General features: G+C 38.9%; 1 protein-coding gene across 1 annotated transcript in view; it reads left to right on the top strand.

The window, feature by feature from the left end:
• LOC128691828 (MOB kinase activator 2) overlaps positions 1-16,332 on the top strand; it is a 34,132-nt gene extending 17,800 nt beyond the window's left edge. The window contains exons 3-4 of the mRNA XM_070101027.1: positions 9,800-10,021; positions 12,357-16,332. Of these exons, the coding sequence (XP_069957128.1) occupies positions 9,800-10,021; positions 12,357-12,988 (854 nt within the window). The 3' untranslated portion in view covers positions 12,989-16,332. The remainder of the gene's footprint in view (positions 1-9,799; positions 10,022-12,356) is intronic.
• The last annotated feature ends 7,420 nt before the right edge of the window (positions 16,333-23,752 follow it).

Genomic DNA, 23,752 nt, shown 5'->3' with positions numbered 1-23,752 from the left:
CATTATAACTTTCCTTTAATTTCAGTTTTTATCGATGTGTGATTGTCGTGTTCACGAATTTAGTGAATAGTGTGTGTAAGCCTTTTTTCCATTTTTCATTAGACCTATTGTGTAGATAGATGTATATTTGTTTATGGCATTTATAAAGAATAAAGAAAACTTGCGCCATGAGAGACTTCTTTAATCCAAATACAGAAATAGTTAAAGCAAAGACACACTGAAATAGGGTCAGATGAAATATCGTTGAGAAATGAATTTGCATTGCGAGTTGGTGTCACGTGTTGGCAGTGTCCAAGTTTGCAGTAACTTGTTTACCAATTACTAGGAGACACTGACTGGTAGCACAGTATATGTATTAGGCAATAGCAGTGTCTGAAAAGATCAGCCCTCATAGTCCCCAAATATGACTGCTTAAAGACTAATCTCTTAGCTTCCCCCTTCTTCCAACCAGTGCCACCCCTAAGTCCCTCCTCTATAAAGCTTCTGGAACTATCCCTGGTGGCGGCCTTTCAGTTGTAGTATTTTCTGCCAATATATGCATGTTGCCCGTTTCCTGCCATCGGAGATAGTAAGGTAGAAGTGCAGAAGGCTAAAAGCCTCTTAAGATATATGCACTCATCTTTGAGGTATTGCGGGCTTGAAATCCTATAATCGCCGAGGACAAAAATGTAACTACGGCTCTTCTGGTTCCACTGTCATGGTGGGGATAAAGCTATATAAAATCATTTTTGTGTGGATTTTCTGTTTACTTTGGACAGTAGCTTATCCTCTTCGTTGAGCAGCAGTACGTAGAGAAAGGGCAAAAGGTAGTTTTTTTTTTCATCAATCAGCTTAATAGTATGTTCCAGTGTTGGTAGTGTGAAGAAATGTCATGTACTTAGATTTCTAGGCGCGATGACTAGAATATCATCTACATAATGATTCCAGAAGCCTCCCCAAATTAGCTAAAAAAGTGCTGAGGAGCGAAATCTGTGAGTGTTTTCTTCACACAAACATCCCAAAGCCTACTATCAAGTTTACTTTTGAAAAGAGGAAAAATAATTAACCATTCTCAATTAGGCGAAAAGTAAGAAACGAAGAGTATCAGGAAAAAAATGCAGAGAGAGAAAAAGATGAATGCAGGTGTCAGTGTCGGGTGGCAAGAGAACTTAACACCATGAATACACAAGCCATCACAAGGTACCCAGTGTCTTATCACATGTAGTCACGTGTGTATCCTCCCATGTAGAATAAACGCTCTGTGCCTTGTGTATGTTCTTGGCCCCACATTAATCTGTAATCGACTGGTAGTTTTGGCTCTTACGTTTGCTTCACTACCTCTTCCAGCTCATTTCACATTTTTAATACCATATCTTAATAGGATAACTTTTTAACGTGATGGACCCATAATCCAACATACTCCTACATGTGAATATGTATTAGACAGCATCGATCAGAAAATGTGGTCTGGGACCGGGCCGCAAGAGGTATTGGATGCTCCTGAAATCATTTAAGGCCTCGTTCAAAGTACTACATGTTCCACGAAGCGGAACATGTACAAATAATCCACGTCCAGAGATTTCCCAGGTCTGACAGACTAAATACTCTTCTCCCCATACTCTAACGCTAGTAATTCATGTGCCATTTGCTTTCAGCAGAACTGATAATAGGTCTTTCACGATCATTAGGTTTGTGCATTTTTAATAAAGTCGAACAGGTATGGAAGAGAGGGAGGATTTTTCGGAAATTTGTTTAACAGGGCCAGTATCTTTGTAGAGTTGTTTAAACCTCTTTCTAAAATTACTAGTAATGTTCTCACATGAATTTCTAAAGGTAGATATTGAAATCATTAAGAGGCTCTACCTTTTTTTCAAACCTGTAGAATCCTAGATGAATTTCGGTCGCTGCATGATCAGAGAAATGTAAACCCCGTGTAGTATAACCCCACCCCCGTCTGCCTCGGTGCATGCAATAGGAATAGTGTACACAAGTTTCTAATGCAGTTAAACATCGTTGAAGATTTGAAGTACATCAGAGGTTATTGACAAGTTATCACATGGAAATTAATGGGAAATTAAGATGTACACAACCCATAACTAATTCAAACCTTCCACTGAGAAACACTGGCTTTGAAGCCGAACTGAAGAGGCATACTCTAGTAAACTCAAGAGATAAATACCTCAAATAAACCAGCATATTAAGTTTGAAGCCGCTCAGAAGTTGCATTAAGTTATCTACAACAACAAAAAAATGCTTCGGAAATAGTCATTATTTACTAATTTCAGGTTACTGAATACAAAAATGATTTTTAAAATTGCAGTTGGCTCTACTTATAAAGATACTCAGGTAGGTTGCTGATATCTTTGATCTGGGAAAGGAGGGTAAATAAACTGTGGGGTAAGTCCAGTTCCATGGATCGTGAGCCTCCTCACCAGCATCAAGACGGGCCAGTTGGCCAACTGTAGTGCTACTCCATTCTTATGTTTATTTTCAGTCTTTAAGCCGGCAGTGAAATAGCAAGTGTTGGTGCGTAATTTCTGATATTACATAGAGGTCTCTGTTTCGTAGGAGGTTTATCAGAGTACAACCCATATATAATGTTGCTTATTTACACCTCAGTCTTGCACAATTTATTGTAACTGGACTTCTAGTATATGATCGTAGGCTTCATCTTCTAGAGATGTCATTTCATTAAAATTCTCTTATCTGTGTTGTATCAGACTTATTATCGTTGATCTAATTTCCCTTACCGATTAAGAATTTTAGTAGAATTTCGATTATTCTCGCCTTCATTTCCGAGTACACCTGTGTGACTTGGAGTCCACATTAACACCACCTGGTGTATGTCTTTCTTTTATTTTAACCCATTATCTTCACAGTGCGATTCCTCTTTCCCCTATCTTTTAGTATACCGAGTCGCTGAATGTATTGTACGACCGTTTCTATGGCTTATAGCCCTTCACTATAGATCCCTAAGGATGGTAGTAAAACTTACTTTTCGGATGCACTTGCTTTCCTATCCTTTCCCTCCCCATCCTTGCATCCTCTTCCAATCCTTCCGCACCTCACATCCTCCATTCCCTCCTGTCCGGCGCTTGACTTAATCTTTTCACATGCTGCTCTGATCTATCCACCCCAAAGCGTCGGGTTTGGTAGTGAGAAAAAATTGCAGTTTTAATGAAATATTCTTCCTCTGCAAAAGTATTTTATTTAATGTGGCTGTTATCAGACCTAGATATTCTTCCCTTTGTTATTAAGTTTTTATTTGCTGGGATTAGATAATTTTATCTAAGCTGTTCCTGGATTTGTGGTGCTACCAGATGCTGGGAATAGATATTAATTTTGTTTCATTTCTCTCTCGACAAGTGGCCGATATAACTAATTTTTTGTGATAAATATTGCTGTTACATGTTATAGGATATTTTAATGTAAACGTAGAAAAACAAAAGCAGAATCATTTTATGCCGATTATCACTCCTGTTCTTCAAGTTTCTCCTACGTATGGACTGATGAAGCCACTGTGTGGCGAAACGTTTCCTCAATAAAGATACCCAAGAGTTGCACATGTCTAATTTATCAACACGATTATCACTTTTATAAATAAAAACTTGTTTGAAAGAGGCTGTAACGACACAAAGAACACTTGTACCTTTTTCAAGAACGAATTAGTGAAATTCGTTTTAAAATATGAGTGCTGAAAATAACGGTAGTTGCCTTGAGATCTCGTGTGTTCTTACTAATATTGCAGGAGATAAAAGAAAAGGAAACTGATGAATAAATAAGGATAATTTCTCAGAATATTTAGTACTGTTAGAAAATAGCTTTTATTGAGGAACTGCTAACATTAACCCGTTAGCACCTACTGATTGTTACGGCCGTCAGCCAGATGCTGGCCGGAAGTACTTGCACCACTAGCTGGGGTACGGAGGATAGGCATAATGGCCATGAAGGCAAACACGTTTGTGACTCAGCCACATATGTGGAGACAGCCCAGACTCTGGGGAAGGGGGAAATTGGTAATTCATTTAGGTAAGTTATGAGCTGTAAGAGTGCCTTGGAGACCTAAATATCCTTGTTCATTCTAGATTTTAAACTAACATAAAACGCACAGCAGAAAAACTTAACATTAGAGTAATGAACATATAGCTGTGCTAAGTATTTTGAGGATGAATTGTTGTACCATGATAAAGCACTGAGAGAGGTCCATCCTCTTATGTCATCCACCACCCAGCCTTGCATCAGGCTGGGGACCTGTGCAGGTTTTCCAATCTCACTTCCAAGTATTGCAGTAACTGCACCGTTTCAAATTTTCTACACGAATACACCTCCCTCGTGGAGGATTCGCTACCTTTTGTAACTGGAAGAAAATTAACCGGTGGTATTTGGTTTATATATCTGGGGGACTTGATATTAAGTAAGTAAGTTTATTCAGGTATACACAAATACAGTTACATAGAATTATCATACATAGCAGCATATGTGTAGAGAACCTAGGATAACCCAAAAAAGTCAGACAGTGACTTATTTCGCAAAATGAATGTTCATCGTCCAAGGTAAATTAGGATACGGCCTATTTCTCCCACACCACCAGCGCGCACACAGCCAATAAAATATTTAAATCACCGGGAACGCCTGGAGCGGAGGAGAGACGTGATAATACATGGTATAAACGTTGGTAATAGATACCGACAAATTGGTTTCAAGACAAGCAAACAGTAGTACATATTTATTGGAAAACGTTTCAGTCCTGGGACAGTGATCGAAACGTTTTCTAATATGCCCTGGTGTTTGCTTATGTATCTTTCATGATAATACATACATACCTGGAAAGTACTTGTGGCCTTGTCCCAAATCTGCACACTGCCATAACTTACTAAAGTGAGAGATGGGAGAAAGTGCAAAATGAACCCAGTGAGCAGGGGTGCAGTGGGCACAATAAGGGAACACTGTATTAACGTCTTACCAGAAGACATCAGAAACGCTGCTGGGACAAAGGTAGAGGTCTTCAAGAGGAAACTGGACAGGTATCTTCACCAGGTGCCAGGACGTGTTGGTCAGCGGGCCACCAGCAGCAACAGCCTGGTTGATCAGGCAAGCACCAGACGAGCCTGGCCCAAGGCCGGCTTCTGGGCGTAAAAAAAAACTCAGAATTTGTCAAAGGCGAAGATGACATTTATTTTGTAAAATAATAGTATATGTAAAATTAAGGCCGTCTGTTTCGGTTTCTTCAACGGTGTGACTGGTAGATCATTCAAAGGGGTTGGTACCTGCTTGCAGGAGTTCCCTTTGAAGGAGTTGGGGGCCCACTGAGCAGCGTTTTGAGAAATGGTCAATCACCCAGCTTAGTGGCAGTGAACAACAACACGGGCACGAGAGGGGTCTCCACCAGCTACAAGTTTCCCACTCAAAAGGCTGGCTGTTCATTTTACCTGGTCCCAGTTTAGACAGTGCTTCTCATGTGCTCCTCCATGGTGTGGTCCTTCCCCATTATCAGTAGGTGACAGTTTTGGGAATGATCTTTGATTGAAGCCTGACACATGCCTTGTATCAAGCTCAAAGTGGATGTTCTGCGGATCCTAAACACTTAAGGTGCTCTCCCACTGCACCCAGTGGGTGGATTGCCCGACAGTGCTCATCTGTAAGCGGCCTTGTGCCATTCTAGGCTGGAATAGTCTGATCTACTACTTAGAACCCCTCAAGGGAGGTTCCTTGATGCTGGTGAGGGGCTCTTGATCTAGGGAATTGGATCTGTGCTCCAGTTCCTTGAATCGAACCTAAATGCCTTCTACCCCCCTACAGGTACTGTATAATCCTACGGGTTTAGCGCTCCCCCATGAATATAATGATAATATTCGTTAGCTATCTCATCTCTGCATGGGTTTATTCCTTACTTCACCTGTTGTGAGCCTTTACATTAAGAATGGTGTAAGATAAGATAAGATTTCGTTCGGATTTTTAACCCCGGAGGGTTAGCCACCCAGGATAACCCAAGAAAGTCAGTGCGTCATCGAGGACTGTCTAACTTATTTCCATTGGGGTCCTTAATCTTGTCCCCCAGGATGCAACCCACACCACCCAGGTACCTATTGCTGCTAGGTGAACAGGACAACAGGTGTAAGGAAACGTGTCGAAATGTTTCCACCCGCCGGGAATCGAACCCGGACCCTCCGTGTGTTAAGCGGGAGCTTTAGCCACCAGGCCTAGGTCTGTGCTGTATGTTTCGTGTTTGGTACACATCTAACAGGCCAGTTTCTGTTGTTCTCTCTGTGAAGGAGAAAGGGGAAGAGGAGCTCTTTGCTTGTGTGAGGGTTCCCGTGTTTGGATGAGAGCTGGTCTTCTGCATTGTGGCCTAGTGTATACAGTCAGACAGTTTTACGACTCGATGACCACGGGTTCAAGCCCCACCCGTGGTATGGCTTGTTTGCAATTGTCACTGATTTCGTGAGTACTGATGAGACAAGTTTAGAAATCTTTAAGAGGAAACTGGACAAGTGCCTCCACCAAGTAACCACTTCCTACGAAAGCGAAAAACTGGGTAGATAGTGCAGTATGTCCCCAATGAAAAGTAGGAGTGCCATTAGTACACTAAGAGAAAATAAGTGTTCGGGTCCCAAGACTGTTCACCAACCTCCCACCAGGCATAACAGGAATTACCATTAGACTCCTGGTTGCCTTCAAGAGGGAGCTGGACAGATACCTAAAATCAGTGCCCAGTCAGCCGGGTTGTGGTTCGTAACAACAGTAACAACCTGATTGATCAGGCCCTGATCCACCGGGAGGTCTGGTCAAGGACCGGGCTGTGGGGGGTCAGTAGGCTGCTAGCAGCAACAGCCTGATTGACAAGCCTGACCCAGGGTTGTGCTCTGGGAGTAGGAAAACTCTCGAAACTCGTCCAAGGTATGATCATATCAAGCCAGTCACAGTATAAACCAGTTTAGGAAGAGAGTTAACAAGTACTTAGTTTTAAGCTACAGGAGGGAGAGAAGCGATTTCTTCTGTAATTAACATTCATACAAGTGTTTATTCATCTGACTTTCTTTTTAATGCTCGTGCTAATAATTTTCACATTTGATTTACTCTTACTTTTATTGCATTTATTTTTTATTGTAATTAGAGATGGGGCAATACTAAGATTTTTGCCAATGCTGCTTCATGTGATAAATTATTACTAACATTTCAAAAAGTTATATACTATGATGGATCTAAGCAGGAGTTTACTGGTGGAACTACATTTGCTGTTTACTCATGACTCGGGTGTTTCTGCCTTAACTTTTTAATAGGATTTTTAACTGATGCCTTGCTCTTATATGTTTGTACTGTGTTGTTCATGTTAGTTTTTTGTTTATTTTTATTATTGTTCTTGTGTTTATTTCTTATTGCCAAGAGCATTATCTACATGGATGAAGTGCTCTAAAGGTATTAAAACTTCCTTTATCCAGAGCTTGCTGGAATGAGTATCTGTGGCTGGTTTCAAGGGTTCTTCTCTCCTTGTAGGTCCCCTTGATTGTTCGATGTTTCAGTGGATTATTATTATAATCAAAAAAGAAGCGCTAAGCCACAAGGACTATACAGCAATGTTTCAGTGGAAATCTCTGGATTTTGTATGAGGCAAAATACAAATCGCCAGCAGATTCACCCTTTTTTCACATGCCTCCTAAGAAAATAGTGAAACTGATGTAAATTCTTAGTTAACCCTTTGACTGTTTCAGGCCCCTCTCTGAAACTGTCATTCTATGTCGCTCAATTTTTGAAAAAAAAAAAATTATTTTTTCTTATGAAATGATAGAGAATCTTTTCCCGATGGTAATGACACCAAAAGTTCGAAATTTGGTCGAAAACTCGTGGAAATATGCTCCCGCGAAGTTAGCGGTCTCGGCGACATATGCGTATCGGCGATTTCGCCGACTTTGAGCCCTATTTTCAGCCAATTCCATTGTTCCAGTTGACCAAACTCATAGCTATTTCTTTAGAACTCCATTTTATCTATCAGCTGAGTACAAGAAACCTCCAATTTACTAATTTGGACTACCCAATATGATGGTCAGAAATTGGCAATTTGGCCAATTTCACGCAAACTAAAAAAGATGCCAATTTCAAAATAGGGTCCAGAATAAACAAGATAGACATTCGTGGCACTAAAATAGCATATGCTCTGTTCATTAGTCACATCTCTAGGCCCCTCTTATATTATTATTGCTTTCTATTTTGATTTTTTATTCATACAAAAAAATACAAAATTTACTGTTATGCAGACGACTGCATTATTGTAAAAATGGTATAAATAATATCAGTGCACTAGTGAAAGAATATTAGACTCCCCAGTTGACGTGTATTGGACGTGTGGTGTGATTTATTTACTCTTGAACATTGGTAAAAATCGAACATTTCCGCTACTTTGAGCTCAGTTTCAAGGTCGTTTTCATCGTAAAAGTAATGAAAATCATCTCTATTTCTGTAATATGTTTTCCATTTTATCACCTAAGACCATGAAAACGCGAATACAACGATAAATACTATACGAAAATACACCTCAAAGTCGGCGTTTTATTCCAAAAAAACGATCAGTTTTTTTTTTCTCATTACGCAATGTGTGCTGCAGGATTTTTTTTTATGTGGTGCACACTGACCACACAGACGCATTCTCTCACATGTGGGCCTACCAGCTTTCTCCCGCTTGATTTGAAGCCGCTAGAATTATTGAGTATATATACGTCAGAAACATTGGCTCGTAAGACGTATTTATACGTCGAAAACAGTCAAAGGGTTAAGGTAAATTATATTATGCACGCAGAATTATAAAATAAGGTAGATTAGGTTGCTCTCTTAGTTTTGGTGTAAAATATAAAAAAAAATAAATGCAAAACTAACTGAGCCTTTCTTTGGGAGGTGGGGCAGGGAGGGAACTTTTTAGGTCATCTGTATGTAGATTTAATGGTGAGTCTTTGCTGTAGTTTGCCTGTAGATAATTTGAAGGGAAGCCGATATTTCCTGAAGCCTGGTCCCAGACTAGGCCTTTTTGTTAGACACAAGATTGTAAAACAGCTAACCACTATTCCATGTTTAGTTTTAAGTATAATTATTATATACTATTATCTTATGTAGTTTTAATTAGTTGCTATGTATTGGGATTAGTTTGCCCGAAATGCCTCGGCATGGTAGTGGCTGTCTTTGTACTTAGCAAATCAAAATTGTACATTACACATTGTAACCTTTACAGAGAAATAAGCTTATTATTATTATTATCAGTCAGGTTGTTGCTTACTTTATGCAGTCCAATATAGCAAAACATAGGCATCATAGCCCAGATGATCAGAAACTGACTTGAACTTATGAAAACAGCTGGAGTGAATGTATTTTAAATGCACTGTATCTCTTGTCTGGTGTGTAAGCATAGCAGCAATGCATATACACTGTATATACACCTGGGGTTTATCCTTGACTGGTTGTGTATGGGTGAAATGTAGTCTTAATGACACTCTTGTAGTTGTTAGACTTGAAATCTATTTAAGGATAGTAATGTAATGTACTGTATCATGTTAGGAATTATGAAAATTGAAGTTAATGTTCTGGTTCATCCTTGACAATTATAAAGTTAAAAGCAGACTTTTTATAATAGTTCAAGGCAGATGACAACTTTGTAACATTTTAATGTTTATTCTTTCTGAATAGTTCCAACCATTATTCAAATGTGGAAATCTTGAGTGAAATAATGGGTAACTGTTGACTCCCTTTATAGATCTTCTGACTAATGTAAATCTGTACGTATATGTAATTTTGAGTTCACAATGTCTAAAAGTGTATAAATCATTTAATTTTACAGCCATTGACTTCTTCCAACACATCAACCTGTTGTATGGGACTGTGTGTGAGTACTGCACTATGAGTGGGTGTCCTGACATGACTGGACCTGCAACGAGGCAGTATTTGTGGTTTGATGAGAAGGGCAAGAAAACCAGAGTGGCAGCACCCCAGTATGTTGACTATGTCATGACCTTTACACAGAAGACCATCAACGATGAGACTATCTTCCCTACTAAGTTTGGTAACTATTGCCATTTTTTGTACTTTACTGTGTTAAGATTTCGTTCGGATTTTTAACCCCGGAGGGTTAGCCACCCAGGATAACCCAAGAAAGTCAGTGTGTCATCGAGGACTGTAACTTATTTCCATTGGGGTCCTCAATCTTGTCCCCCAGGATGCGACCCACACCAGTCGACTAACACCCAGGTACCTATTTGCTGCTAGGTGAACAGGACAGCAGGTGTAAGGAAACATCTCAAAATGTTTCCACCCGCCGGGAATTGAACCCAGGCCCTCTGTGTGTGAAGCGGGATCTTTAGCCACCAGGCTGTTACATATATGTATTGGGAAAAATCTGAACCCATAAGGATTGAGACACTAAGAGGCAATTAAAATTAAGGCAGTGCTGTGTTTGGACCCACTTCACTACTGAAGACTTTAGTGTGAGGCTAGAATATGCCTAGGATTGCATGTTGATGAAAAAGTTGGAATTGATATATGACTACAGATGATAGGGGGGGGGGAAGTGATATGCAAGTTAAGTTATAAGTAATGTTTGAAAAGAGAAGCTAAATGAGTGTGAATTAAATACTGTATTAAATAAAATATAATTTTCTTTCAGAATTTTAGTTGTGATAAAACCCATGAATATTTGAGTACTGTAGGTATGAGGTAATGAGAAGAAAACCAACTAATTTGCCAGTGAGCAAAAAGTTTTTTCTGTACCAAAATGTTTACCATTCTTTCAAGTTTCATATACATCACTTAGATTGGCAGTTGTGTGTGTTGCTTTTACCCTTCCTTATCCCTTTGAGAATAAAGATAAAAAATTTATTTCTTTGTAAAGGGATGATAGACCATGTGATCGTACCTAAAAACGGTGATTTAGCTCCTGAGAAAATTGAAGTACTCCTCATACCACATTAAAGGTCATTAAATTTGTTTTAAAACAAGACAAGTTTGATCAAAATTGCATGGTTGGTTACTGAGATATTATGGCAGGCATGTTGCAGAACTTTGTGTGATTTTCTCAAACTTGACATTTAGTGTTGGTCGATTTTCTTCTCGGTGCCTTGTATATGAAATGCCCTTTCAAAAGTTATAAATGAATCTCATGGATTCAAAAAACATACAAATTCTGGATTTTGATTGTATTATGCCAGTTTCTCGATTATTGGCCCATGCAACCAGATTTGGATACTGTGTTTTGTCGTTTTTCTATATTATCCTAACCTTGAACAGCAGATTAAACATGTTAAAATGTAAATACTGTATAATAATAGGTGACCTAGAAATTCCAATAAAAGTACAATGTAACACTACTTGGGTGAGCATTATTAGATAAACTATAAGATTAATTGATGTAAGTACCATTTTAAGAATAAATTTTCTATGAGGTAATTTCTGAAAGTACTGTATGTACTGGTTTCTGAAGAAATGATTCTTAGTGTACTTTTGCCTACAGTGATTTATCAATAAAAATTCGGTAACACCTGTATACAGGTGCTCCTCAACTTAGGATGGTCCAGCTTACTGCAAAAGCAATTAAACTTGAGATAATTACCCCATCATGAAGGTGGCAAGTCCATAACTCGTATTCATTTATTTACTTTTCAATACTGGTATGTATTTAGTTAAAGTAATTATTTATTTACTTATTCAGTGACAGCTATTTATTTACTTATTTAGCAAATACAGTAGGACCCCTGTATCCACGATGGAAATGTTCCAAGGGCCTGTCATGGATACTGAAACCGTGGATAGTAGCAAACCCTATATGCAAGTCCTATACATACCTATTATAAAGTTTAATTGATAAATTATGCACAATAAGTGGAGAATTATCACTTTTTCATGGCTTCTCTTAGGCTTTGAAGAACTGCCAACTTTTCTACCTTTGTGCTTTGAGGCAATTATTATGCAATATTAAGAGGTATTTTTGGGACACAGTAAACCTTGGATAACTAAAACCGTGGATACCAAATCAGTAGGTACGAGGTTCTACTGTACAGTGGACCCCCGCATAACGATTACCTCCGAATGTGACCAATTATGTAAGTATATTTATGTAAGTGCGTTTGTATGTGTATGTTTGGGGGTCTGAAATGGACTAATCTACTTCACAATATTTCTTATGGGAACAAATTCGACCAGTACTGGCACCTGAACATACTTCTGGAGTGAAAAAATATCGTTAACCGGGGGTCCACTGTATTCAACTTCTACTTAACGTATTTTCGACTTATGAAGCATTTGTGGGAACATAACCCCATCGTAAATCGAGGAGCACCTGTATATACATTTATAAAAATCTTTAATTTCAGTATTCTTTGCTCATATAATGTCTTAAATTTCAGAAAACGACTTTCCTGTTTCTTTCGAGTCTATTGTAAAGAAAATTCACCGGTTGCTGTTCCACGTGCTGGCTCACCTGTATCACAGCCATTTCCGTGAGATGGTGCTGCTTAACCTGCATGCCCATCTTAATTGTATTTTTGCACACTTCATACTCTTCAATGACCGCTTCAGACTCATTGATGAGAAGGAAACCGAAATCTTACATGATCTAGTTGTGGCCCTGAAGCTTCATCCAGAGAGTGAACCATCAACCTCTTGCTCTAGTTCTACAATCACATCTGTTACCACCTCCACCACCACCACTACCATCACTGCCGCTACCACCACCACCACCACCACCACCAGTAGTAGTCAAATAGGTCCTGATTGTAGTGCTAGTCCAAACACAAGTAGCAGTAATGCTACTACAACTGCAACACAGAGCACTTTATCATCTGAGGGTGAATGTGGTGATTGTTCCACCTCTCAGGAGCAGCAGTTAATATATCCAGCAGACACCACCATAGTCCGCAACAATAGTAGTAGTGGATTAACACTAGTAGCAGGAGACACAACAACAGGAGACACAGAAGCAGGAGGGTCTGAGCCCCCACTTCTGGATACAGAATCAGTTCCAGACACACGGCCATAGTAATTCCTTGAGCTAGTGAACCAATGTATGAAGGTACCCTGGCCTGGCCCCTGCCTCATGCCCTGCCCATTATGTGGGCACTGGGCACACACTGGTGCAGCACCTTAGCCTTATCCATGTGTGATAGTGTCATCTATGGGTGGTGGAGAGGCTAGGCAGGGGTTCCTAGAAATATGTTGTGTAAATATGTGTTGTAAAGTCCCTAGGTCATAACTATTGCTATACAAATACTATTTATATTTATCCTGCGTTACCACATGAGCACACATTCACCATAAAGTGCATTGTTTTACACCTAGACTTGTGGAGAGCAAGTCAGCCAAGGTGAACACATGACCATCAGCAAGCTTTTCAGTAGATGCAAAATGATTGTCAATTAGAGTTTGGATCCAAACTTTTATTCTTGTGATTTTAGTGGTACAGGTATATAACAAAACAAATATTTTTATTATAAAGTCGGTTTGGTTATTGTCAAGTAAAACACAGTGGTGTTTGGTTCATGTTCAGGTGCTTGGCAGGGAATTATTTCTCAAAACTACATTGATAGGTTTTGTGATATTAAAAGAAAATTTTCAGCCAAGTTTCTATTTTTTTCTTGTGTAAGTAGGCTTCTTAAGTCCTTACTAGTCGACATGTGATGTGTTTCCTGTTAGTTTTCCATATGCAGTACAAACTTCCCCAAGAAATGTTTTAGTTCTATTACTCTACTTTCCTTTGTATTGTTGTTTGAATTTGGTTTACATTGAGAGCACAGAAGCATTTATGTTTTATTAGTTACCAGTACACATACACATTATTATTTCATTTTCAGTGATAAGCACATAATTCCTTTGTATTAAACCATTTCTTAAGTATTAAGAAAGGTTTGATGTACCTTTCTTTATTGAATATGTACTTAATTATAAAGCAAGAAAGGGATTGATCATAAGGAAATTATGCTCATTGAACAAAACCTGCTATTAATTACCTCAGCAAACGTGAAGCATAAGACACTGTACTGGTTAGCTTTAGCAGTTCTAGAAATCATACATATTCTGAGTAACAATTGTATCTTCCCAGATAGATAGATAATTAAAGACAATAGGTCGCTTATCAGAGTTAGTGGCATCTGTTACACTACACCTCCAGATGTGGTCATGTTTGTGTATGGGCCTGTATATTATCCGAGATATTTTGACTAGACTGTTGTAGGAAAGGAGATTGTGATAGTATTTATGCTTCTACAGCAAATGTGTGTGTGTGCGTGCGTGGTAAAAGTGACATAAACATGACCATGGGGCACGGAAGGGAGAAATATGATTTTGTTCTTTCTTGTGTTTAATCAAAGAACAGTATAATTATATTTCACCATGTTTTTCATGGATATCATGAACTGGGATCTCAATAAGAATTGTTTATTTATCTATGCATTTGCAATTACTCTTATGAACTTTACCAATAATTTTATTGAATTAATCTTTATAAAAGTGTGTACCCCTGGAGATAGTGATAACAAGCACAACCTGGTAATCTTTACTGTCCCAGCCTTCCTTTACTTCCCATAACTAAACTGCTCCTAGACCAGGCTGTTGCAGGGAATTTATTTGTCCTAGTGAATTATGTACTGTGTAATTATTTATTTTTTATCTTGTTTGATAGCTTGAGATCAATTCTAATCAAGATAGATCTTACAGGCAAGGATTGCTGGAGTGATATGCTAAATATATTAGAATGTATATGCTGATGTTGTTTGCCTAGTGAAATACTATTATCATTGATGACAGGTATATTCCTTTTATCAGTTTGACTGAGATGTATATAATGCAGAGTTGTTATGGTGATCTTAGTGGTAAGAAGTCACAACCCTGGCTTGAATATTGTGGAGCATTAGGTGTGAGCCCCATTATTAGTGTGCTTTATAAGCCCAGGGCAGCTCACAGTTCTTATGCATCTTGCTATTAAAGACAGCCAGCATATCATATGTTGTGAATCTATCTTTTACAGCTTCCCAGAGCAATGTTTGCAGGAAAAAAAAAAGTGATGTTGCAGATTGTGATAGGTGAGGCAAGTTGTGACGGTGATTTGTGGGGAGCCTAAGGAGGCGGCAACATTAGTGCAGGGGCCACTAAGGCTCACACTCACCATCTTAAGCTTCATCTCGCTAAGCTTTATAACTCAGGATTGGATTTCCCAAAGTTTTTGTTGCCAAAAATGTGGCACTAAATTTGTAAACAAAGAAACTATTTGGCAGTAAAAGTAAGTAGTACTTGCCCCCCTCTGTTAACTACATAGCAAAATCTGTTAATCCCAGATACTGATGCATTCTCTAGACTGTGTTTTTATGATGACCTTTATTGTCTTTCATATACAGTACATAATACAGCTTTTCATTGGAACTGACAACAATTTGTATAATTTGGTCTTGGTGATGAGCCAGCATCAGGTCCACATGCCTTCCTAGACTTTGTCATAGCTACTGATTTTACTGGTAAAAGCATTGTGGCTTTTCATTTTGAGTGAATCAGTGGCATTGTCACAATTGCTATTAGTGGAAGTTGACAAGCATTTTATATTTTTTTCTTTATTCCCTCGTGATATTTACAAAGTGTGTGGAAAATTATGAAATGGGTGATGGTGATGGGTGATGGCCTGGACACTGCAGTCATGTATCCTATAGCTGTGGTAGTTATGGTTGTGTAGCAACGAGAGTTAGGAGAGTCTAAGCTGTCACCCACACCAATAGCAGAGCAAAACTAGTCCTGCCACCCTAGTGAGTGAGCCACTCTTCTCTGCCATGTGTTATATGTCCCACATTATGGCCTCCCCCCACCAACACAACGAGCAGCAGGCATCTATGTGCGTGTGTGTGGCTGCTGCAATCCTCACACATCAGCTTAGTGCACCAGTAAAATTTTAACTATCATACATTTTAACACTGTCTTGAAGGTGTGAAGCCATCTCGGCAAGTCTTCAGAGTTTATTTAGAGGGCATTACTGATTGTTATATTGGTGTAACTATAGACAGCTGGCATTCCATATTTACACATAACTGTTTTCTGTTGCTCCTAGGGCTACAGAGCCTTGTAGTCCTAAGGTTGGTGGGATTGATTATGAAATAGAATTTGATCCTTGAGCTTTAAGGGCAAAGGTGAAATATGGGATTATAGGGTGGGTAGGGGGAGGGTAGAGGGGTGGGGTGGGGGTGAGGGGGAGGCTGATAAGGGTCACGCCTGAAGCACTTGTAGAGAGCGGCGTGTGTCAGTTATTCCTTGTGATACTCTTGATCCTCTATGATCAGCTTAATGAGACAGGAAATGTTTTAAGGAATAATTATTGCAAAAATAATAAAAATAATTTGCACTGAACAGACTTTTAATATCCTGTATATGTATTTTGGTCTTGTGATGTGTATTATGAAAAATGATAATGTGATTCTGTTTAGGAATTTGTATGCTACGAATTCTTCACACAATCTCTTTCCATGAGAGCTCTAGGTGTATTTGTTGGTGTGCGACTGAGAATTTTCCCAGTCAGTGAAGCCCTGAGCAGAGTGTGGAAGTTGAGGCTCATCCCCTTTTAAGAGCCCCAAGAACTGGAGGCAAACACTCTCAAGTACAGGTAAAGTATTATTTTTTAATTTAAAATGTTTTATTAAATTGTAGCACTATAAAGAGGTTTTTATTGCATTTATGGATTTGGAAAAGGCGTATGATAGGGTAAATAGGGAAGGGCAATGTGGCAGATACGTATATGGAATAGGGGGTAGGTTACTGAAAGCAGTGAAGAGTTTTTATGAGGATAGTGAGACTCGGGTTAGGTATGGAGGAGAGAGGGAGATTACAGTATTTTCCAGCAAAAGTTGGCCTTAGACAGGGATGTATGGTGTCACCATGGTTATTTAATGTATTTTGATGGGGGTTGTAAGAGAAGTGAATGCTCAGGTGTTGGCAAGAGGTGTGGGATTAAAAGATAAAAAATCTAACACAAAGTGGGAGTTGTCACAGTTGCTTTTTGCTTATGACACAATGCTTTTGGGAGATTGTGAAGAGAAGTTGCAAAGGTTGTTGTGTGAGTTTGGTAGGGTATGTAAAAGAAGGAAATTAAAAGTAAACATAGGAAGGAGTAAGGTGATGAGGATAAAAACTTTAGTAATGAGAGATTGGATATCAGGCTTTAGGGAGGAAGTGAATATATTTGGGAGTGGACTTGTCAGCAGATGAGTCTGTGAAAGATGTGAATCATAGAATTGATGAGGGAATTGATAGTGGGAAAATTTATGGAATCGATAACTGCTGAAGCAATTCATAGCCATCTTGATAGGCATAAATTGATTAATGAATCTCAACACAGTTTTACAAATTTACTATTGAGGAAACTTAAGGCACAGAATAGGCAGCAGAGAGTTTGCATAAATGGGGAGATATCAGAATGGGGGCACGTCACAAGCAGTATTCCTCAGGGGTCAGTGTTGGGCCCATTGTTGTTCACAATTTACGTAAACGACATAGATGAGAGAATAGATAGTGACATAAGCAAATTTGCAGATGACACTAAAATAGGCTGTCCAATTCATTCTAATGAGGACACTAGAGCACTCCAGGATGATTTGAATAGACTGATGCAATGGTCGGAGAAGTGGAAGATGCAGTTTAACCCTTAAACTGTCCAAACGTAGATCTACGTTTTTTCAACATTTGAGAGCAGCGCTGTATAGCCCTTGTGGCTTAGCGCTTCTTTTTGATTATAATAATAATCAACATTTGAGAGTATGTAAAAAAAGTAGATCTTTTTTTTTTACATTTGAAAACTTTCTTCTTTCAACAAACCGGCTGTATCCCACTGAGGCAGGGTGGCCCAAAAAGAAAAACAAAAGTTTCTCTTTTTAAATTTAGTAATATATTTGAAAACATGTAAAAAAAAGTTGATCTACATTTTTTTTATATTTGAAAATGTGTAAAAAAAACGTAGATCTACTTTTGGAGCACTACGTATGTGAACATAGATCTGTTTGGACAGTTTAAGGGTTAATATAGGCAAATGCAAAGTTCTAAATGTTGGACAGGAAAATAACCATGCCACATATAAACTAAATAATGTAGACCTTAACACTATTAATACTACTCATTGCAAAAAGGATTTAGGAGTTCTAGTTAGCAGTAATCTAAAACCAAGACAACAGTGCATTAGTGTTCGCAATAAAGCTAACAGAATCCTTGGTTTCATATCTAGAAGTACATACAAATAATAGAAGTCCTCAGGTTGTTCTTCAACTCTATATATCCTTGGTTAGGCCTCATTTAGATTATGCTGCTCAGTCCTGGTCACCGTATTACAGAATGGATATAAATGCATTGGAAAACATAGAGGAGGATGACAAAGTTGAGCGCATGTATCAGAAATCTTCCCTGTGAGGATAGACTGAGGCCCTGAATCTGCACTCTCTCGAAAGGCGTAGAATTAGGGGGATATGATCGAAGTGTATAAATGGAAAACTGGAATAAATAAAGGGGATGTAAATAGCGTGCTGAAAATTTCTGGCCAAGACTGGTCTCGCAGCAATGGTTTCAAGTTGGAAAAATTCAGATTCAGGAAGGCTATAGGAAAGCACTGGTTTGGTAATAGAGTTGTGGATGAGTGGAATAAACTCCCCAGTACAGTTATAGAGACTAAAACGTTGTGTAGTTTTAAAAATAGGTTAGATAAATACACGAGTGGGTGTGAGTTGGACCTGACTAGCTTGTGCTACTAGGTCCGATGCCGTGCTCCTTCCTTAAGTGGAAGTGACCTGATTAGGTGGGTCATTGGGCTGAACTGGGGAGAGGGGACATGGACCTGCTTTGCGTGGGTCGGTGGGCCTGCTGTGGTGTTTCTTCTTTCTTGTGTTCTTATGAGTGGGTGTGGGTGGGTGTGAAATGGACCTGACTAGCTACTAGGTTGGACACAGTGCTCCTCCCTTAAGTGACGTGTCTGACCTCACTAGGTCAAGGCATCGGCTTAAGCCGGTGGGGAGAATTGGAGCTGCCTCGCATAGACCAGTAGGCCTGCTGCAGTGTTCCTTATTTCTTATGTTCTTATGAGGGCAAATATTCTATTAGTGGGATGGATCTGTGAAGGACCTGCCTAGTATAGGCCAATAGGCCTGCTGCAGTGTTCCTCCTTTCTTGTGTCTGTGGAGACAATGTTATCCATGGAAGCCAAGAGGGAAAAATGTATGAGAGTATAGTCATACCAATGCTCTTATATGGGTGTGAAGCATGGGTGGTGAATGTTGTAAGGAGAAGACTGGAGGCAGTGGAGACGATGTCTGAGGGATGTGTGGTGTGAATGTAATGCCAAGAATCCGTATGTTGGAATTGAGAAGAGGTGCGGGGTTATTAAAAGTATCCAGAGGGCTGAGGATGGGTTGTTGAGGTGGTTTGGACATTTAGAGAGGATGGAGCAAAATAGGATGACTTTGAGGGTGTATAACTCTGTAGTGGAGGGAAAACTGTTGGTGTGAGCAGGGTAACTTTGAAGAAAGGATTCAGGGAAACCAGTTAGCTGGACTTGAGTCCTGGAGTGAGGAAGCACAGTGCCTGCACTCTGAAGGAGGGGTAGGGATAGTTGCAGTTTGGAGGGGCATCAGTACTGTAGCATCGGCATACCTCTGGCAGGATGGAGTGAGTGATGGTGAAAGTGTTTCTCCTTCAGTTCACCCTACCTTTGTGGGAGACGACCAGTGTTAAAAACAATTATTTTTACACGGTCTTTATTTCTTTCTTGCTGCATGCAACAAGAGAGAAAAGTAAGAGGTGAAAAATGGTTGAAACACTAAATGTCATCGTCACCTGTTAATACAACGTTTCCACACTTTATTGCACACTGATGTGTAGATTGAGGTGGATGGTGGCAAGTTGTGCCTAGTGGGAATGTGGGATGGCAGGATGTGTGATAACTTGTGGAAGACTACAGTGTGTGATTGATAATATGAATGGTTGCAGAGTATGGTTACATGTGTGGAGGGTTATAGCATATGGTGGCATGTTGTCATCATCATCATCAGGAATGTTGTGGAGGGTGGCAATGTGTGGAAGCAAATTATGGGGAAGGGAGTGATGTGTACTTGCATAATTATGGTTGCAGGGTTGAGTCTCGGCTCCTGGTCAAGTTTAAATACTTGTAAAATTTTTTGTTAATATTACATAAAAAAAATTTCAGGAGTGTTTTATCATTAAGTATTGCATATCTTCCTAAAATGAATTCTATAAATTCTTATAAAATGTTTAATATTCAAGATAATTCAATTGATGATGTGAAGAAAATGACAAGGTAAGCAAATGAACCTGGTAAGTTTTTCTGATCAAGATGATGATTGAATATGTTTGTTACTGATGTGCTTAAAATAGGCAAGACAGTGAATGAGTAACAGTGAAGGCATTTTCTTGGTTGGGTTGCCCTACCTCAGTGGGAGATGGCTGGACTGTTAAAAAACAATCTTATTTAACATGATATTTTAAACATAATTCAATGGAATTGAGTGTAGGGGCCATTATGCCAAATCCATTTACCATGGAACGTCATGCTATGATTGTAACATGTGCAGGGAACGACTTTTTCACATCTTTCAATCATGCCATTGTAATTTCTTTGCAATGGGAAAAGGACATTGTAGACATCTTGTAAGATCCCACTACTGTGGCAGCAGTGAATAAGAGGAAGAAAGGAAGAAGTGAAAAGAAAGGATGACTGTGGCCACCATTAAAGCAGGGATGAGTTGGTTTAAACTTTGCCCTTATCAGTTAAAATGGGAAAGGAAGAAAGAAGAGAAAAAGGGAAGAGAGAAGGATGACTAAGGCTGGGGTGAGTATAGATATTTACCCATAGTCTGACCCCAGTTGTTCTTTTTTCTGTATCCCTTTCTCCTTTAATGTTTAAGGACAAAATTTATTTTAATTTCTTCTTCCTTCCCATATTAAGCAACATGTTATTTCTAACAGTTTTTAAATTATCTTTCTAAGCGAGTTTAAAGTTTAATTTTTTTTTTAATTTCTAGTAGTACAATATTGACAATGTTTTTCTCAAACCTTTTTTGTCACAAAATTAATTTTGTGGAGAAATTAGATTTGTATGACCATTTAATTACTGTTCCAGTTTTTTTTTTTCCAACAAACTGGCAGTATCCCACCAAGGCAGGGTAGCCCAAAAAGAAAAATGAAAGTTACTCTTTTTAAATTTAGTAATTTATACAGGAGAAGGGGTTACTAGGCCCTTGCTCCTGGCATTTTAGTCTCCTCTTACAACACGCATGGCTTACAGAGGAAGAATTCTGTTCCACTTCCCCATGGAGATAAGAGGAAATAAACAAGAACAAGAACTAGGAAGAAAATAGCAGAAAACCCAGAGGGGTGTGTATATATATGCTTGTACATGTATGTGTAGTGTGACCTAAGTGTAAGTAGAAGTAGCAAGACGTACCTGAAATCTTGCATGTTTGAGACAGAAAAAAGACACCAGCAATCCTAACATCATGTAAAACAATTACAAGTTTCCATTTTACACTCACTTAGCAGGACGGTAGTACCTCCCCGGGCGGTTGCTGTTTACCAACCTACTACCTAAACTGTTCCAGTTTATTTCTTTAAAATAATTTACTCTTTATAGCAGCACTGTATGACCCATGAAGGGTTGATGCTATTTTTTATTAGTATGAACACACTCGTGATGTGAGGGATACATTCCTGAAAATCAGAGCCCCATGAAATATAGCTGTGTGAAGTGAAGAACATGCATCACAAACGAGGTTATATTCTAGACACCTCAAAATTTGCTTGTTCTTAAAATACTTCCTTTAACATCTGGCATGTGGCATCTGATGGTTAGTCATGCCAGCTGCCTTTGGCTTTCTCTCTTCCCTTGCAGGATGCCTCTATACTCACCTACCTAGGCTGATCTTCATTCCTCTCCACTATTGTAGGCTCTTGAGAAAGGGTTGGCTGCAACACAAAAGGCCTAGAGCTGTCATTCAACTTACCCCTTTGGTCGTTTTGCACTTCTGTTATAATATGTAGGAGAAAAGGGAACAGTTTTCCAGTAACAGTGGGCCTGTATGCAATATCAACATAGTTATTTAATATATTCATAGATGGGGTTTTAAAAAGTGAATGATAGTACATGTATTGGGGAGATGTGGATCTTTTTTTCTCAACAAACCGGCCATATCCCAACGAGGCAGGGTGACCTTAAAAAAAAAAAATGTATACAGGAGAAGGGGTTACTAGCCCCTTGCTCCTGGCATTTCAGTCGCCTCTTACGACACGACACGCATGGCTTACGGAGGAAGAATTCTGTTCCACTTCCTTATGGAGATCAGACAAAATAAACAAGAACAAGAACTAGTTATAAAATAGGAAACCCTGAGGGGTGTGTGTATATATATGCTTGTATATGCATGTGTAGTATGACCTAAGTGTAAGTAGAAGTAGCATGATGTACCTGCAATTTTGCATGTTTATGAGATGGGAAAAAAGACACCGACAATCCTACCATCATGTAAACAATTACGTACAGGCTTCTGTTTTACACTCACTTGGCAGGACAGTAGTACTTCCCTGGGGAGTCGCTGTCTACCAACTTACTACCTAGTATGTCGGGCTTTATAATAACCATACATGTATTTCCCTGTTACATATTTTTTATGAAATTGGATGATAAAAAGTAGTACGCACGTAGTCCTCCCTGGTTATGCAGTGTATTTCATGCAAGCTTAAACCTATCCTAGGGCTAGTACAACTTAACAGAGCATAAACATTGCACATACATTTATACAAAGATATTAACCCTTTCAGGGTTGGCAGGCCCTCTCCTAAACTTGTTCTCAGGGTTGGAAATTCTCTGAAAAAAAAAAAAAAAAAATTTTTCTTATGAAATGATGGAGAATCTTTTCCCGATCATAATGCCACCAAAAGTATGAAATTTGATGGAAAACTTATGGAATTATGCTCTCGCAAAGTTAGCTGTCTCAATGGTGTTTACACATCTGCTATTTTGCTCACTTTGAGCCCTATTTTCAGCCAATTCCAATGTATTGGTCGAAAAAAATCATAACTATTTCGCTAGAACTCCATTTTTTCTATTGAATGAGTACAAGAAACCACCCGTTTACTGATTTCAACTATCCAGTAAAGTGGCTGAAATTGGCAATTTTGCCAATTTCACACAAATTTCAAAAGATGCCAATTTCCAAATAGGGTCCAGAATAAACAAGACAGACATTCCTGGCACTAAAATAACATTTCCTCTGTTCATTAGTCACATGTCCAGGCCTTTGTTACATTTCTTTTGCTTTCCACTTTGAATTTTTATTCTCACAAAAAAATAGAAGATTTACTGTTATGCAGACTACTGCATTAGTGTAGAAATGGTATAAATAATATCAGCGCATTTGTGAAAGAATACGTATTAGACTCGCCAGTTGACGTGTATTGGACACATGGCTTGATTTATTTACTTTTGAACTTTGGCAAAAATCGAACATTTCTGCTACTTTGAGCTCAATTTCAAGGTACAGTGGACCCCCGGTTAACGATATTTTTTCACTCCAGAAGTATGTTCAGGTGCCAGTACTGACCGAATTTGTTCCCATAAGGAATATTGTGAAGTAGATTAGTCCATTTCAGACCCCCAAACATACACGTACAAACGCACTTACATAAATACACTTACATAATTGGTCGCATTCGGAGGTAATCGTTATGCGGGGGGTCCACTGTACTTTTCATTGTGAAATCAATAAAAATCATCTCAATT

Source organism: Cherax quadricarinatus, chromosome 75, assembly GCF_038502225.1.
Source record: "Cherax quadricarinatus isolate ZL_2023a chromosome 75, ASM3850222v1, whole genome shotgun sequence".
Taxonomy (NCBI): domain Eukaryota; kingdom Metazoa; phylum Arthropoda; class Malacostraca; order Decapoda; family Parastacidae; genus Cherax; species Cherax quadricarinatus.
The sequence above is the reverse complement of the archived record's forward strand: the minus strand, read 5'-3'. Positions and strand labels throughout refer to the sequence as shown.